The 17,562-nt window shown below is 47.2% G+C and overlaps 1 protein-coding gene across 2 annotated transcripts in view; it reads right to left on the reverse strand.

Annotated features, from left to right (window-relative positions):
- Nucleotides 1–1,177: 1,177 nt before the first annotated feature.
- The window catches only part of fto (FTO alpha-ketoglutarate dependent dioxygenase), a 113,693-nt gene continuing 97,308 nt past the window's right edge, over nucleotides 1,178–17,562 (reverse strand). For both annotated transcript variants that reach the window (XM_047580443.1, XM_047580442.1), the window contains 2 exons: nucleotides 3,612–3,752; nucleotides 1,178–2,814 (listed from right to left, as the gene is read on the reverse strand). In XM_047580443.1, coding sequence (XP_047436399.1) covers nucleotides 2,808–2,814; nucleotides 3,612–3,752 — 148 coding nt within the window. In that variant the 3' untranslated portion in view covers nucleotides 1,178–2,807. The remainder of the gene's footprint in view (nucleotides 2,815–3,611; nucleotides 3,753–17,562) is intronic.

Below are 17,562 nucleotides of genomic sequence, written 5' to 3' on the forward strand. Positions count from 1 at the left end.
CGCAAATTGCACAAAGTCTTTACTTAAAGACTCAATGATTCAAGTCAGATTCCCTCTGTGATAATAAAAGTGTCCTGCGCTGACACTGGTGGAAATCATTTGTCACCAAAACAACCCAATAAACCAAACAGATTTGAATTCAGTCCATTTCCTTTTACCATTAAACCACACTCAACTCCAGCCTTATAGCCACACGGTGAAACATTTGACTGGGATATGACCCCAAACCGATACCTTTCCCCACCACACACCTGGTTATTTTATCTCTCCCCGCGCCTATTGTTGGTTTAATTGAGGGTGGCTTGACTGGTTGGCTGGCGGCTGACCCCGGTCAGAACAATGCATACCTGTGGCTCTCACCAGCGCTGCGTAATTGTCTCTCCAAAGTGGGGCCCTTTCTTTTTTTCTTTTTTTTTCTTTCTTTCCCTCAGCCGGCCCCTGAGGGGAGAGTGCTCCACGCTCATCCATCACTCAGTCACTCAGCCACTACAGGAAGTAGTTAACACAGGCGACCTCTGGGACAGCAGTTGGGTAAGGGTGCGGAGTCGCGGCTTTCGGAGAGACGTACGGAATATTAGCCGTCGCTTTTGTTGCGGGGAGCGACATGACTCACTCAATCAATCCATCAATCAGTCTGTCGGGGAAGGTGTTTGCACTGTTAATCCAGACGGTCCCTTTGAAGTTCAGAGAAAACAGACAAAAAGGCGGCCGGCTACAAGGAGGAAAAAAAAAAAAAAAAAAAAAAAAAGCAGGTTGTGCATTTTATAAAAGCTAAAGATATTGATAAAACTATAAAACTGGCTCTGTGAATTAAATACAACCAATATGACACTTGCAGCAAATTCATATGGAAATAGTAACTTGTCATTTAGTAGGAACTACTTTTTTGACTACTGTGCAGTCATCTGTTCTACATGAGAGAAAAAAGGGATCTTGGCCTTTGCTGTCCTACTTACCTTGAGGTAAAGCGAGACTGCAGGGAGAGACTTCATCACTGTGAAGGTAAAGAGGCACATGCTCGCACGGGTTGCACGAGTCAGGTCGAAAATATTAGCAATACAAATCAATCAACATTCAAACTGACACACACACGTATGAAGTTTTTTTTTTCTTATACCCGTCATAAGACAGTTATCCACCGTGAGGTTTTTTAAAAAAATGAGACGGATGCAGGTTATTGGATAAAACACTGTTTTTTTTGTGTTTGTTTTTTTATTTACTGCCATTCCTATTGCTTCAGACAGACAAGCTGTGGCGCAGGGAGCACAGAGTGATTCAAACAAGTCAACGCTACTGCCGATCTACAAACAAATCTCTCTGACAACAACACACAACAAAGGCGCAGCAAAAAAGAAGAAGTAAGAAGAACAGCGTTTGGCAACCATTAACATCTTGGAAAAGACTTCAGAAGTAAAAAAAGGAGTGCATTCTGCATTTTTAATAGTAAACAGCGTCTCTACTTCGTCGTGAACTAGATAGAGAAAGAAATCAAACGAGGAGGGCTGCTACACTGCTTTGACGTCGGCCCCCTTTTCCACCCTCTTTAGCATTTTTGAAAGTGGATTTTTGTCAGAAGCGCCGGATCCCTCTCCCGCTCTCCCTCTCTCTCTCTCTCTCACTCTCTCGGATGGCCCGCAGCATTACAGGGGAACGTGGTGCTCTACACACTTTAAGAGTAATTAAAAGCGATTGAACAGCTGTAATTATGAGAAACGGCGGTTGTGTTCCGGGTCATTCTATCAGCGCTGCCTTTCATCAGAGCAGAGGCAGAGAGGAGGGGCCCCCGCTGCTAGCCTCTGTTTCTCCATATGCACATCTTCAAGAACAAACAACTGGCGGGCTGCCTACGGGCTCACGCACGCTATCGCATTCATACACAAGCGCCTCCACGTAGAACGCGTGGGAGACGGGCGAGCGCGCGCACGCGCGCGGGTCGACTGATCACACGGCTGAATTTACTCGCACAAACACGCACGCACACACAGCAAACATGGCACAGGCACGCGGTCGCAACATTAACACTTAACTACACATTCTTTATGTTCTTCATTGGGTGACATTCATAACTTTCTTATCATAATCTCTCTTTGGTCTCTTCAGGCTCATTCCAACAACTTCTGAACACAATAAAAAAAAAAGAAGAAGAAGAAGAAGAAGAGTTACAATATACACAAGTGAAAAATGCAATACCATGTGAGCAAAGTGACTTTTCTTACCATTCTATACTGTTTCATAACACTGTATGACGAGTAGAAAGCATATGTATGTACTGAGCTGTACTGAGAATGAGGCAATCCATTGATAAAAGCATGTCTGGGTTACATGAGATTAAGTAACAGAGTACACTGAAATAATAAATAGTTACACAATGTATGCTGACACTGAAATGCAGGCTCCGCGTAAAGGTTTTCGTTAGACCGCAGACACACTAGTAGCTTGGTGCTAAGCTTTGCTTTGTTAGCATGTTACTGAAGCACTATTCTGGATCTACTGCGGTGGTCCGCTTTCCTTCCAGCCACATCCAAGAAGGGAGGGGAGGGGAGGGGAGGGGGGGAACTGTGGCAGAGATTCCGGGGTCAGCTAGTGGAGGGAGTGGAGGGCGAAGTGAAGGGGGTGTGGGTGGGGGTGTGGGGGTGTGGGGGGAGGTTGTATAGACGCCCCAATCGAAAAGAAATCTATCTCGGTGGCATCGCAATGGAGGTGTCATCAGCGGAGTGGTCGTCCCCCTCGATTAATGGGGGGGACCATTCAGGAAAGCTGGTGGGGTGTTTTTCTTGTCGTTCCTTCTCACTTCGTCAGTCCACCCTTCACATCCTGTTGGAGAAGGAAAAAGAGAGGCGCGGGCCGTCAAAACGCATCTCTGTGGCCTCTTGTGAAAGTGAATCACAGATGTTAACGCAGACATTTTAGGACACCGGCTAATGCTAACGCTGATTGAGGCATTCATCAAGAAGCACTGATTGGACGTAGGGCCGTCTAACAGCTTGCACGAGTATTTTTCTTTCTTGGAACCAGTTGAAACATGACCTCATCGGGAAATCCAAATGCCTCTTATTGGAATTTGAGTCTGGCAGCAAAAGCCTAAGGCCTATGGTAGCTGTTTGATAGGATGCATACGTAAAATACTATGACTTTGGCAGCTAGTGTGCGTTCTGCGTATCTGTACATGAAGTACAACTATTTTGTGCGGCTGCCAAAGCTGAAAAGCTGATACTGAAACAAATAAGTGCTTGTCAAAGTCCTTCCAACTTCTCTTTTGTCCTTATTTTCCGAGCCCCCTTTGGGTTCCAACAACGTCCCTAAGTGGCTACTTGAGTTGTTTGTGCCTTGGGCCAGCGTTTGAGCGTTTCTTCCTCGGTGTGCGCTGCATGTCGAATTACATTGACATTTCTTATTGTTCGCTGTTCACACAGCCTCTACATGAGGATTTTATCTGTGTGTGTTTCTCTTAGACATAATGACACAATGAATCATATGTAAGTGAAGTAATGACTAAGACATAAACATCACCTCTGAATGTATGCATGCTGCCTGACCTATATTAAACACATATTTGCATGTACTCAGTGTGTACATAAGAACATTTCCACACTTCAGCATGTCGGGCCCACCTCCAGAGCAGTGACTCCACTCTGTTGATGATGTCAGCCAGATCAAAGGGCAGAGGCATGCTGGGGTCATCCACACCCCAGAAGGGCCGGTCCACCGGGGCCTCCTCGGGGGGTAACGTCTGGGCCAGACTCGAGTGGCACCTGAGGCGACAGGACACAGGAAACAAACAAACCCATTAACTCCTCCCTCCCATCAAAGCCTGCTGGCAGACACTCGTCAGCGCTAGGGCACACGTCCAGGATCTCTCGCAAAACTTGCTGCCGGTGCTTTTATTTTTCCGGACGCGGATGTGTCGTCAAACTATATTAAGGTCATTTGAGCAGTTGGGTTTTCCCCCCCTGCTACAGCTGCAGCGACACTTAAGGTGAAACCGGTTTAATTGCTGTGGACTTTTCAAAACCAATTACCCTTCAAGCTAGCCAAACAACCGTAAAATTGAATGGTTGGGAAGTGAATTCACCAAAATCAGAATGTACACAAATGTACACAATTTATAAACCCACACACTAGTTGATAACAGTAGGGCTGTAATAAGTGAAGCTAAACAAATGCCTTTCTATCTGGTTCCTCTGTGATGAATGATAAATGTCTCATAAATGTCAAGCTGCTTAGTCAAATAAGTGTTATCCCATTCCTTAACGCACAAACTGTGCGCACACGTACTTTGTGTTTGACCAGGAGGCACCATGCTGGTGTTTCCTCTTCTTTTTTTATGGCTCCTAATAATACTGCACCCAACTAACTGCTCCAGGACAGGAGAGACTGTCATTGTGTACAAAGGACTGAAAGACATTCAAGTTTCTTGTTAGCACTGCTTTGATGATCCATTTTTATTGTTATGGACATTTTAACGCTAATTGTAGTTGCTTCGGCTTTTGAAATCCTCGAAAACTCATGTCAAGGATGTCAGCGAAGCTTATTTACCTGAGCGGCGCTGAGAGGAAAAGGAGGAAAGTGACGCCTTCCTCAAGTCGTAAAACGGTTGCAACAGAATCGAGCCGATGAGGAACCATGATATCACGTATCGTGATTAATGCCCCATTCATCTCGCGCACACAGCGGGATGCTTTCACGAGAACATCATTCTCTGTTGTTGCAATCATGACACAACAGTGAGAAATCCAGCCTCTTCATGTCACTGCGTGATTTTTTTCTGTGATTAATAATCCGGGGATGGTTGTAATTTCTGCAGTGTTGGGAACCCCCGCAGACCTCGGCCACATCTTTTGTCAGACCTGTGTAAATATTTACTGCTGTGACTCCGTGTTGCTCTCGGCTGTCATTGTAAATCTGCCCTCCCTCTGCCTCTTGACAGACGAGAGTGACCCCTGACCCGGAGGTGCACGAGGGAGAGGTAGCGGATGGCATGTGTGTGTTGTGTGTGTGTGTATGTGTGTGCGTGTGCTTGTGGACCAAGAATTTGCTTCTTGTGCCACAAGGCCAGTCATATTCCCCACTCTGTCATTATGCCGGGGTCTGTCCTGTCATATCTCTTTACCCTGTCCACGCTCACACAAAACCTCAAACAAGCCCCACACACACACACACACACACACACACACACACACACACACACACACACACACACGACTGCCACCACCTTGTGACCAGCGAATGAAGGAGGGGATGGAGAGGGCACAGAGAGCCGGTGAGAAGGACGGCGGGGGGCGGGAGGGGGGTCGGTTATGGATGAGATGAGGGGATGTTAAAGTTGTCAGGGGACAGCCGGGGGCTGCCACAATTTGTGGTTATATATTTTCACCGGAGCCACTTAATGTTCGACTGGCTCTCGGCCTAAGTGCTGCATTTTGGTGCGGTTAGCCCTTTAAAGAGCTGCTGCATTATGGTGGTGAGGAGCAGCATTAACATCCACTGTCCAATATATCTTCAGCGCTCTGGATCAGGGCCTGATAATAGCATCTGTTAACATGCACTAAGTACCATTATGTAGCACATCACTTCATAAATAATACGATTAGGCGACCTTGGGGCTTTGCGACGAGCCGTGTGTTTAAATGTTCTCATCATTTATTTAGGGTGCGAATTAAAGGAAGCACCACTTCAGAGGAGGAGGAGGAGGAGGAGGAGGACATGGCTGGCATACATATCTACAGAGTGTGTGTGAGTGCAAAGTGACCCAGACAGCACGCGCACACACACACACACTGTGTGGTTCTGCTGACATCAGCTTGAGGACACCATAGGCCAAGGGAACCCGGGCTTTTGATTTGGCCTGATTAAGTATTCATGCAGTAGCGCTATGAGAGAAAACACTTGCCTCTTTTCTGCTGCCCTGACTCATAATGAAAGGCTACGTACCGTAAAATCCCGGCTAGCCGCCTTCCACAGAGCTCCTGCATTTATTTGACAGGGGATCTTGCAACATTAGCTTGCAAATAGAAGGCTCCTGGTTTACCGGAGATATAAAAGATATCAAGACTGGGACACTATCAAAGATAATATAGTGTAGGTAATTCAGCACACACTTTTACACAATCTACCACTGTTCACAGAGTGCCGTCCCTTGACTGCTAAAATGGAACCAAACAAAAAGTCAATATCAAGCGAGGTGCCTTAAGCTCTCCAGGGCTCTTGCTAGAAATTCTGTGTAAGCCACAGTGGCGTACAAACAAAGCTCACCAAAAGACTTTCCCATGGCAAAACAGTCCACCTTAAAGTTAAGGTCAAAGACAAAGAGGTGTGCATGTGTCTGTGTGTGTGTGTGTGTGTGTGTGTGGGAGGGGGGGTGTTAAAGAGAGAGGGAATGTGTTTGTGAGTCCAGGCTGTTCCAATGGATTAACCCCAGACAGATATGGGCCTAACTATCCCATCTGGCGCTCGGTCAAGAGAGATTGGCAATACAATCACTCATTTCAATTTGCCCTGAAACCTTATAGCCTGGCAGGCCCCTGCTCAAATGGTATGCTAATGTGAAAGGTATCTAGGATTCTATCGCCTCTATTCCACAGAGGCCTTTCCCTCCACGCAGCACAGTGCACTTGAACTGCGGCTGGGGCGGGAGCTCCAACGGCCCTCGCTGCAATAAGGGCCGGAGCCCCCTTTGCGCTCAAACTAACCACTTTAGCTAAAGTGAGTGTTAATTATGGACAGGCAAAGCAGTCAATAAAAGGTTAATGTAAAAGTCAAAGGATAAATTCCTTTAAGCATTGCATCATTCCACCATCTCCGCGACCAACACACTGCTCGCAGGTCTCCTAATCAATACGTTTTACTGTAATGCGCTCCCCATCGATTTCCTCCCTCCCCGCCTCCGCGGTCCGGGCTCCATCACTTGGTTAAAAGAAAGGGGAGAGAGAGAAGGAGAGGGAGAAAGAGGTAGTGGCGCGCGCGCGAGAGAGGGGGAGAAAAACGAGTAAATAAAATGATTAACCTCGGTTTCACTTTGTTGTTTCACTCTTAGACTCTCGCTGAAAGGCTTGTTAGAAGAGTGCAGGGTGGTCCAATATCACCGCTGCCATCACCGCCGTCCCAGTCATCAGCATCATCAGCCCACTCAATCTCTGGCCCGGCGCGCAATTGTGTAGCAGCACACTCAAGCAGGGCCATACATTAAAAGGCCTTCTGCTCTTAACAGGATGGAAATCCGCCTAATAGACAACATCAGTGCTTCCGACTCGCGCAATTACACTGATAAATGCACAATTGTGTCAGGCCAAGTGAAAAAGAAGCCAGAGGATGTAGATAGGAGGCAACAGTTATTGCATTATCGCTAGAGGAGGTCATTTGTAACCACATGGGACCAGACAGCTTGGGTTGCTCGACTCAGGACGTCATTTTAGGGCATGCCAGGAATCAGTTTTTATTTAAAATGTTTAAAAAAAGAAAAGAGTAGACTTGTCTGCGATTGCGTACAAGACAAAAGCACAACACGTTCTTGGGTAGTTCGCTGAGATTCATCCCCAAAGTATGTGCTGTGTGCCATACCCGTACACCCAAACGGACCACAAAGAGAAGCTTGTGCAAAGGTACGTTGAACATCAATCAATCCACGCTGTCAATTTTGAACCGTGTCATATGCCGACGCTGATCAAGGGAAGTCGAATACCTCAGATCACCTGCATCCTCGTGCTCTGCCTCACTCTCCAGCAATTCTGTGCAGGTGTGAATTTTTATGGTTTTGGCAGCCTGAGTGCCCGATAGCTGAGAATGCAATCAAACAAGTCATGAAAAAACAGGCATGTGTCTCATAAATCAGCCTGTCCCTGAAGGGGAGGCGTGCAATCACGTCCCAAGGAGGGAGAGGAAAGAAAGAAGTATATTGTGCACGTACGTTCTGTATATATGCAACATTATGAAAGCAGCGAGCGATCGAGCACATCTGTCTCTGTACGTCACGCAGGTATTTAATATGTGAAACGGGGATGGACAGATAGCGCTTATGTACTTAGCTTTCGTCTGCGTTGCGTAAGATATTCGTGCTGTTATGCAGAGGGCAGTGTAACAGGGAGCCATTCAGAACAAGGCCCTACCTGAACGGAGCAAAGTCTCAGATCTCTACCCACACCACCCAGGACTCCAAAAGGTGCTGTGTCCTCATTAGAGTCTGAACCGTGCCTCAGATCCCCAAATCCTATTACCCCAATCACTGCCACATTCAGCGTTAAATGTACAGCGGCGTAGATGTGAGCCAGCCAGTCAGCCAGAAAGAAAGAAAGAAAGAAAGCGTGGGCAGGGCTGCGTCTTAACCGTTTCCTCGGGATCAATCAAACGCTATTGTGTCTGCAGACAGCTGCTGACTGTACACTTTGTGAATGTGTGAGGTGGGCAATTGTGGAGAGAGGGAAAAAAAAAAAAAAAAAACAGAGAGGGAGGGGGCATCATCAAATGCATGACATATGTTCCTTTCATTTTGATTCCCTCTAAGGAGCCTTGGCTAATAAAACTAACATCTGATGCACTCCTTCTCCCTTTAATTAATGGTTGTGGAAACCACACAAAAATGCATTAGCAAGAGGGGAGGTGGTTGCCACGTGGTGCCTCCGACACCCCCCACCTCAGCCACCCCACCCACGTGCCACCATGGCCCCTGCTACCGCTGGGAACAGTGATTCTGCGGGGGTACCTTAGGGTGGAGCAGCCCTCCGTCTGACTCTGTGGGGTCTCCCTCTCGCCAGCCGCAGTCTGGACTACTCATTAAACCACATGAAACAAATAAGGCTCATTACAGGCATCTCCAGCCAGCTGGAAAAAAAACCGCCATGAGTTTGCAACGTGTCCGTGCACTGTTGGTAGAGTTATTTGGAGTCCGCGGCAGAAACTGAGAAGTTTTGTTGTACCTGCGCGGTCTCAGCCTGCTTCACACCCAAGGCGTTTGATGTGGCCTGGCTGGCTGCCCCGTCTAGAGCAGGGTGAACCAGATGTAACAGAAAAAAAACACACACAAAGGTGGGTAGCCTCTAAACAGCCTTCATAATTGGAAGCAATAAAACACTATTGCAGTCTGGAAGTGCAAAGGAGGCGAGCCCCTGAACTACAGCTACTGCTCTCAAAAACCAGGTGGACGTCCATTAGGTGCTTAACAGCGTAACAAATTACCGAACACCGCGGCCTGCTCCTTCTCCTCCTCGGGCTATGGGATGGAATGTGGCCTAATGTCAACACAGGCGCAAAATTTACGAGCAGACAACAATTGTTCAAATGCAATCAGGTTCTAATAAAAACCAAAAAAGAGGCAGGAAAAGGACAAACAGATAAGGTCCTTCTGGCCGTTTACTCTTCCGACAAGGGGGTGGAGAAATGAAGAGATAGATCGCCCCCCGAGGCTCTGGGTCTAAGCAAGACTGTGTGTCTACGTCTTACAGACAGTCAGAGAGAGTATAAGTGTGTGTGCACTTGAAGGACTAATGTGTGAGTGTGTGCCCCAGGCTGCCTGGGGAGGCATGAGCGAGGCTGCGGCTTTTGGCCTAGTAGCCACCTGTGCCAGGCTGCAGGTTTCGTTCCACAGAAGCAAATGACTTTGAGAAAAAAAAACCTGAAAGAAAAACAAAACAAAACAAAAAAAAAAGAGTTTACCCTGAGCCTTGTAAGTAACACCCCAAGGGTAACATTAAACAGGAGCCGCCGCCCCTGCTCAAGTCAGCATCCCAAACAAGCCACACGAGGCCAAATACCAGAGTGAAACATTTTTATAAATACAGGCAAAACTAATTAGAGTTGGTTCTAAAGAGAGAGACACAAAGTTTTTCCTGATGACGCTGTTTATTTATAAAACCCAGGAGAGAGAATGGAGCAATACGGGGACTTGATGGCGAGGGTAAAGAGGTTACGAGCCTGCGAGTGATTGCGCTTTTTTTCACGGCTCGCCGTTGGAAGGCCGTAAATCTGCTGTTAGGGAATCAGGAAGACGGTTAATGTGGCGTTGGGAGCACTAACTCTCAGTTTTCCAGGGCAGTGGCATACCGTTGCTGTGAAAACTTGTTGTGCCGAGAGTGATCTTGTAAAACGATCATTTTTAACCCTTATCCCTCCCCTGTATCGCATGCTCCCTCCCCTTCTGGCCAAGTATTACTGCCTTGTGGGCATCACCTGAATGGTGCAATAAAGCCGGTGATGGATGAGGCCTGCCTCAACAGCCGTACAGCCGAGCCATTGGACGACACCTGACCCCGGTCACATGATAAGGTCGATCCAACGTAGGCACAATTCCCACCTGTCTCCAGGTGACAATAGCGGGGTCAAGCTGGCCCAGCTAATTATAGTCTATTGTAACATAAATTGCCTAGTTACAAGTCATCTTCAGAGCTCCGGGGGACGTGGTGTTAAGTTCTGGAGCCTTTGTGTAAAGCAAAACTCTGAGACAGAAGCTTTAAACTGTTGCACAACAGATATCGGGTTTCAGAAATGTGTATATTAAACTGTCTGACAAGACGAGAGAAGACAGCAAATTTGCTGTTCCCTTTGAACAAACCATGGGAAGAAACGAGAAGCTCCTCAACAGCAGGAATCATCTTTAAATAAATAAGATGTTTTGTTCAGACTGCACACAGAAACTCACCTCAATGTTGACACTGCTCGTCATGACGAGATGACATAATACGCCCAGTGAACCTGTGATTGTAAACACGCCTGACTGAAACAGTCGTAAATCTTGTCGCGCATAAATCGGACGCGTCCAGGTGCAGGCTATAATATGACCATCAACGAGATATTCTTATAAAACTGACAGCCAACGCTGAGCTCTTAATGTACATATTAATACTGCAAATATAAGCATTTACATGTTTATATATTTTTTTGTTAACATTTGAACAGACAAACAAAGGAGTGGCACTCAGGAGGAGTTGATGTTCACATTCCCACAGGACAATCTGCAGTAAGTCAACAACAAAAACTGCCATTACTCACTGTGCGTACAGTAGAGGACGAATTCTGAAAAATGTCAGCCTGACAATACTGACTGACTGACTGACTGACTCACTTCCCTAGGTGCCTTTTGTCCCCCCCAGTAATCAGCCGAAAGAAAAAGTCGCAAGCCGAGCAAAGCACGTGAGGAGACTATAGTACGTGCAGTATGTGAGCGTCTGCGTATGCATGCGAACACGTGTGCGCAACGCGTACGTGCCAGAGGAGCGCTCTCCGCCAGGTGTTTGAACTTCTGCATTACCTGGTTCTCCTGCTGCGTGAACACGAGTTTTGTTTCACCCTATTAAGTAAATAGTCTAATTAAAGGGCCTCGGCGTTTAAAACAGCCAACAATTTGTTTGGAGGAGCAGCCAGGCTAGGCCCCGAGGCGCTGCACCGAACAGGATGCAAAGGGCGCACACAGCGACCCGGGGAACGCAGTATAATGGCGTGTGTGGGTGTGAGTTTGTAAGTACCTGACTATGCAGATGAGCTGGTGCGTGTGTTTTAGGTGTGGGTGCAAATTACTCACTGAGAGGTGATGAAAACGGAAGTTCTTTGTGGTCTATGTACATAACAGCTTTCTGTTTGTAGCTGCATAACCAAGGATTGTTTTCATAGACCCGGTTCCTTCAAATGCTGATAATGACAAGCGTTAAGTATAGACATGTCACGGTCTTAGATTGACAGTCTCAAAGACAACAATAAAACAAAAGCCACAAGCGGAGCTCAACATAATAAAACAGAGGGATTACAACTGAAGTGGTAATAGAGATTGCCTCTCTTTATTAGTTTCATCTCAGTGATTTTCCATCCACAAACATCCCCACTCTGCGCTACCTATCCCAGCGAGGATGCTTCTTACTAAATTCTCCGCCGTTACAGCTGATCCAGGGTCAGCTGTGGGGAGTAAGAGAGGGATAACCTCTTTCTGAGCCCCGCAGAAGCCCAGATGGCTGCGAGGAAGCCATGATCCAAGAACTAGCTTACGACTCAATCATTGCGGCCGCATCTCCAAGTCCACAGTTTAACCCCCTCTGATGTCAGCCAAGGTCACAGATGCACACTTGAGAGGCAAAAAGAGCCAGGAGTGAAGTGCTGCCAGAGTTGAAGGAATTAGATCCGGGCTGAGTGGCCCTCATCTGGCTAAGCCTGGTAAGTAGCAAGACTAACAGGCTGAGGCACGGTGGTTTGGGTTTGCAGACACCCACACACACACACACACACACACACACAGACACACACACACACACACACCCTTGGTTCTAAGTTAGCACGCAAGTGGACACACACATAAATAAGGAGGTAAACACACACTGACATAGGCACACACATGCACGGAAGGACTCGGAGGGTTACAGATGGCGTGCCCTGGGCCTGCTGACTGGGGCTCTGCTGAGCTAGTTTTAGATCTAGTGTGGAAGCTGCCGCGATGCAGAGGGCTCAGGGGTTGGGGAGGAAGACAAAGAACAGCGGAAGGAGCGCACGAGGGGAAGAGACGAGAGAAGGTGGGGTCTTTTCCCCTGTCCCCACTCGGGGGCCGCCGAACATTTTCAGAACATGGACATGTCGTGGTCCATTCGTCCCCTTGCCCCGTTGCCCACGCGCTACCCCCGTGTCTCCACCTAAAGGCTACACGCAGCGCAAGCACACACCGACATACAAACAGACACACTGGGAGCCGACGGCCACTACAGCCATAATTCCGGATGACTTCCGCTGTCTCGACTGGCAGGAGACGGGGAGGGTGAGGACAACAAGCTGTGAATACGGGAAGAGACAGAAAATCATTGAGAACCTTGCCTTTATGAATCTTTGATGAGAGAGTGGGGGTTGGAGGGGGCTTTGCCTCTGGTTAAATCAGAGCATAGTGTGTGTGGTGAGTGTGTGTGCGTGTGTGTGTGTGTGTTTGTGTGTGACTGCCAACAGAGGTTGAGATAAACAGGACCTGGACCAGGCCCAGACAACTGCAAACCCGGCAGTCGGGAACATTTGTCCCTGCAATTAGTCCCTGTCCTCCCCATTCATGTTGCAGGTAAGTGGCACTGGTGGCTAGCGCTCGGAGTGCCTCGGAGCACGGCATGAGGTGGAAGGTTGAACCGTATCAGGAGTTCTTTGTGTATGAGTCAAAGGCATCTTCTGTTTTCATAATTATACAGCTGGCAGTTCCTCCACCGATTAATCTATCACTCAATCTGCGTACTCTGAAGGAGATATAATAGACACTTCATGAATATCAGACAACATGTATTTAGCATTTCTCACCAATAATCTCCTTTAACTATATATAATTATCGCATTAGTTTGAACTAGTTTTCATCCGTGACCACAGTGCTTTTGTTCTGTGTTTCATGTTTGCTGTTTTTCCTTAAATTCCTGCATTTCAAATTTGTTCTTTATAAACTATTGACTGGGATGAAAGGTGCGCTCCTCTGGTCACTTCTCGACAAACCCAAGTCTCAAATTAAAAAAAAAAAAAAAAAAAAAGATACACATTTTAAACTGCAACTACATGTGTGAAGTTGTAAAAAAAAACAGTTGTAAATGCCCTTTTTCTTCAGTCAAACCTGGCAGGCAGGCCTCAGCTTAGAAAGCGTTTTGTTTCTTATGGCTGATACTTGAGCTAATAGCCCCCATCTCTCATCAAAGAGAACCAGTTTTACACACACCAACAGGTCTGGCTCTCTGCCATGAGAAATGACATGCAACTATTTGGAAGAAAACAAACAAACGATGGGCTGGTATTATTCTGTATAACACTGCAGTTTTTCCGATTAACAATGATAAAGCATGTTGCAATGTCTTGTAAGGACATACTAGCTAGCAATTACAGCGTGAGAAGTAGTATCACACCCACACCCTTGCGGTGTTCTCTTTCTTCGCTGTTCATTGTTTTACCGTCACACCTGTTCGGATTTCGGCCACTTGAAAAGGCGGCGATGACTCAGAGGACGCTGTTTTAATTAAAAATACACGACTTGTTACAACAACCCTCCGTCACGTCTTCGAAACTGCTTTTTAATTGATGTCAAGCAGGTGCCAATTTTCGTCTCAACATAAGTTAGGTTATGTTACGAAACAAGCAGAGCAGCATACTAGCTTTATCTCATCTGCCACCTGTGACAGCTCAGTATTCCGAGTCCTCCAGGAAGCTCGGCTCATGTTAATGTGTCACCGCTGAAGCCCTTTGAAGGCTCGATTCATCCATCTGTCAGCGAGCGCCGAGGTGCTGCTGACTGACTTCCGATCACATAAGAGTTCGGCAATGAGGTGAACTGTCTTAAGCTGATCAAGAGTTGCCTCGGCTCCCATCTACATCTGTCAGGTTCCAACTTTACACTTCGCTGCACGCGTTGATCACATGGAGCAAAGCACAGGCGCAATTTCTGGCTGCTGTTTGGACTCATCTACTTTCGGCTTGAATTAACACAGAATCTCGACTTTCCGGGATCCTGAGATGAAGGCGGGGGATTGATTGACAACTAAAGTGCCTTTTCTCACAGCTTGTAGACCTGCCACGGCTGTGAACTCGTGGCTTCCTACAGCCTCAGGAGAAGACAATGGAGAAGTATGCCAGGTTTGGGTTGGGCCGCTCGCGGAGTGAGACCGAGTCTCAGAGTGCCCCCTGATGGTTCATGCATGTTTTATGCCAGGGAGTGAAAAAAAATATTTCGGATGAGTGGTGCGGCCGGAAAAAGTACAACTGCAGCGTCACCTGACATCAAGTGGAAATGGTGTCCGGCCTTTGTTTGGAGGCAAGGGGAGGTGAAAAGAGCAGTACTTAGCAGAGCAGCTAACCTGTGGTCTTATCCGCTGGACAAATCAATAGCAGTGTCTGAGAGCAGAGCGGCGTACGCTGGGAGGGAGCCAGAGGGGCTACCCCTGGCCTGCTGCCCCCCAGGCCCCTCCTGGGGGGTACCTGCCTGTCTCTTCGCTCTCCATCTCTTCTGCCTCGGTGCTCTCATCCTGCAGCAACATGCCCGCATTCAGAGACATGCGTGCAACAAGCCCATACATCCTCTCAAACAGGCATCTCGATACGATAAAATGCAACAGGGAATCCGCATCGTCGAAGATGTTCCAATGCAAGTGCACACGCGTATAAGGGACAGAAGAGCGTATACAAGCAAATTCAAACCTGTGCATGTACACAAATACACATAAGACGCACGCACACACACCGTTTGTCCCCTGATACCCCACGGTACATAGAGCCCAATATGGACAGCCTACAAATAGCTTCCCATCGCGTTGGTCTGTCACACAAGAGGGCAAAAGAAGCTGTGCTTAATGCACAACAGAACACCCACCCCACCTGGTCAAAAGCCCAGGAGAACGGCCCGGCCCCCGAGCAAAAGTAAAAGCAGCGCTCGTCTGCGAGAATCCGCGAGAACACAACTCTCTAAAAAGCAGAGACCTTTCTCCTCATCCCTCCTCCACTTGCCTGCTGCCTGCTTACTTTCAATCACAGTTAACATCACAGAACATGAAGTGGAGGGATGGGAGGAGGCGAAACACAAGCCTGCTGCACAATGCACTTGTCTGGCAGCTGCTTGGTCTGACATTTGAGGCCATAGGGACCTTGTTGAAAGAGCAGATGCTCACTGATGTACAGGCACAGGAACATGGCAACTACACAAGTGGCTGAGGCCGGAGAAAAAAAAAAAATCTGCACAAACATATGACAGGAAAGAACAAGGGGAAAAGCTGAAGATGGCAAGTTCACGCAGAGATGTGTCTGAGTGTAGAAACATGACCTCAAATACACAGAGGGGTGGACACGGTACGCCACTGAAACAATGCAGTATTTTTAAAATAATAATCACCCCCACAGAAAAAAAATCATCAAATAAACATTTGCACCTATATATGAAATGTATACTGTAAATTTAAATAAAAGGACGTAGAAAGAAATAGAAATACACACAATAGAAATACACACAATCCCAAGATCCCAATGGACAGGTGAAGTACAAGCTGTCAAAGCCTCTGTGCACATTAAAATATAAACATACCTTCTATCTTAGAGTGAAAGCAACTTATATATTGACCTATTTACATATGTGCCTTTACCCATTTACAGCGTGTAGTATATTAATAATAGAAAGGACAGAATTCAGAGGTCAGGGAGGGAAGAGAACAAAAGCTAACTTTATAAGGAAATTGGGAAAAAAATAAACAGAAAAATGAGAGATGGAAAGATGAGATGGAAGGGAAACAGATGGAAACAAAAGAGAGAAACACAAGACAGAGAATGCAAAGTGAGAGCGGTATTAAGCAGGCAGCGTCGTGGTGTATCTCCGGCGCAGAGAAATTAGTTTCCGCAGAGGACCGCAGGCAGCGTTATGGAAATGGGTGGCTGGCAGCTTCTTTGGCTGACTGTAAACAGGATCTTGGTAAGGCATATAGCCTCTGGTGAGGCCCGCGGAGCCTGGCATCATCGCAACGTCGCGTTGAGCTGCGATGCTCCCACGGTCCCTCCTTCTATTTATCTGGTTCCTTTGCTCCAACCTGCCCAAACCCCACTCGTGAGTAATTCATGAAGAGGGATTGGGGGGTGGGAGTGGGGGGTGGTTGCGGAAGCGATACACGCACATCCTGACACCAAATACATGACATGTTCCACATGTCTTCCCACAAAACTACAAAGAGCTCTTTTGTCTCTACAAAGAAAAAGAAACATTAAGAAGTAGTTGGGGCGCTTGCATCACTGCCGTGAACCAGTTAGGTAACCTTGCACGCCAGGCTATGAGGTCAAACCAGAATTAACGTAGCGCTCTGCGCTCGTGGTTAGCTTAAGTCCCAATTAAGCCGCTCATTCAAGGAATATGACATTATCTGGCAGCATTGTCTTGGTTATCTGGCAGCACCGTCTTCTGGTTATGCCAGTTTAACAAACGCGCTGCACAGCCAAGTGACGAGAAGAAATCCAGGCCAAAAGACTAGCCAGGAGTACAGGGACCTTGGTCATTAAAAAACAGCACAATCGGTACACGGAGATTTTTTTTCCTCCCCAATTAGCACGGCAAATTACTTTGATAGTGTTCAGTCGAGGGATCCAACAAAAATAAAATCCACTCTGCAGATTTTCCCACCAAAATTTCGCATTGTCTTTACATGTGCGTCAGCCTGACTTGTGCAACGTTGAGTGAGTGTCCTGGTCCGCCTCTGCACAGCGGCTGACACGAGGTTCTCTCTTTCCTCTTCCAAACAGCTGGCACAATTAGGTCTGCATTATCTCTGTCATGCTGTAAAAACAAAAGTGCGGTGGCGTAATGCGAGGCCTTACACAAAAGTAAACAACTTCATCTCGTGTCTGAAATATGTGTCACCGCGAATGCGCGAAGCTGCCCGTCGACGCGACCGTGTCGGGCTGAAGGAGCGTCTCCTAATTAATGAGGGAAAGAGACGGGGAGAGAGTCAAAGGGAGAGAAACTCTCTCTTCCACAGTTCTCCTTCAAACAAACACTTCCTGCGGGACCCCATTGTTTGGACTGAGGCATCATGGGTAGCTTTATTTACAGATTTTAATTGCTCTGGTGATCTGTGGGTAAAACACCCTGTTGTAATCACCCCACAATAGAATTG

Source organism: Mugil cephalus, chromosome 3, assembly GCF_022458985.1.
Source record: "Mugil cephalus isolate CIBA_MC_2020 chromosome 3, CIBA_Mcephalus_1.1, whole genome shotgun sequence".
In the NCBI taxonomy this organism is placed as follows: domain Eukaryota; kingdom Metazoa; phylum Chordata; class Actinopteri; order Mugiliformes; family Mugilidae; genus Mugil; species Mugil cephalus.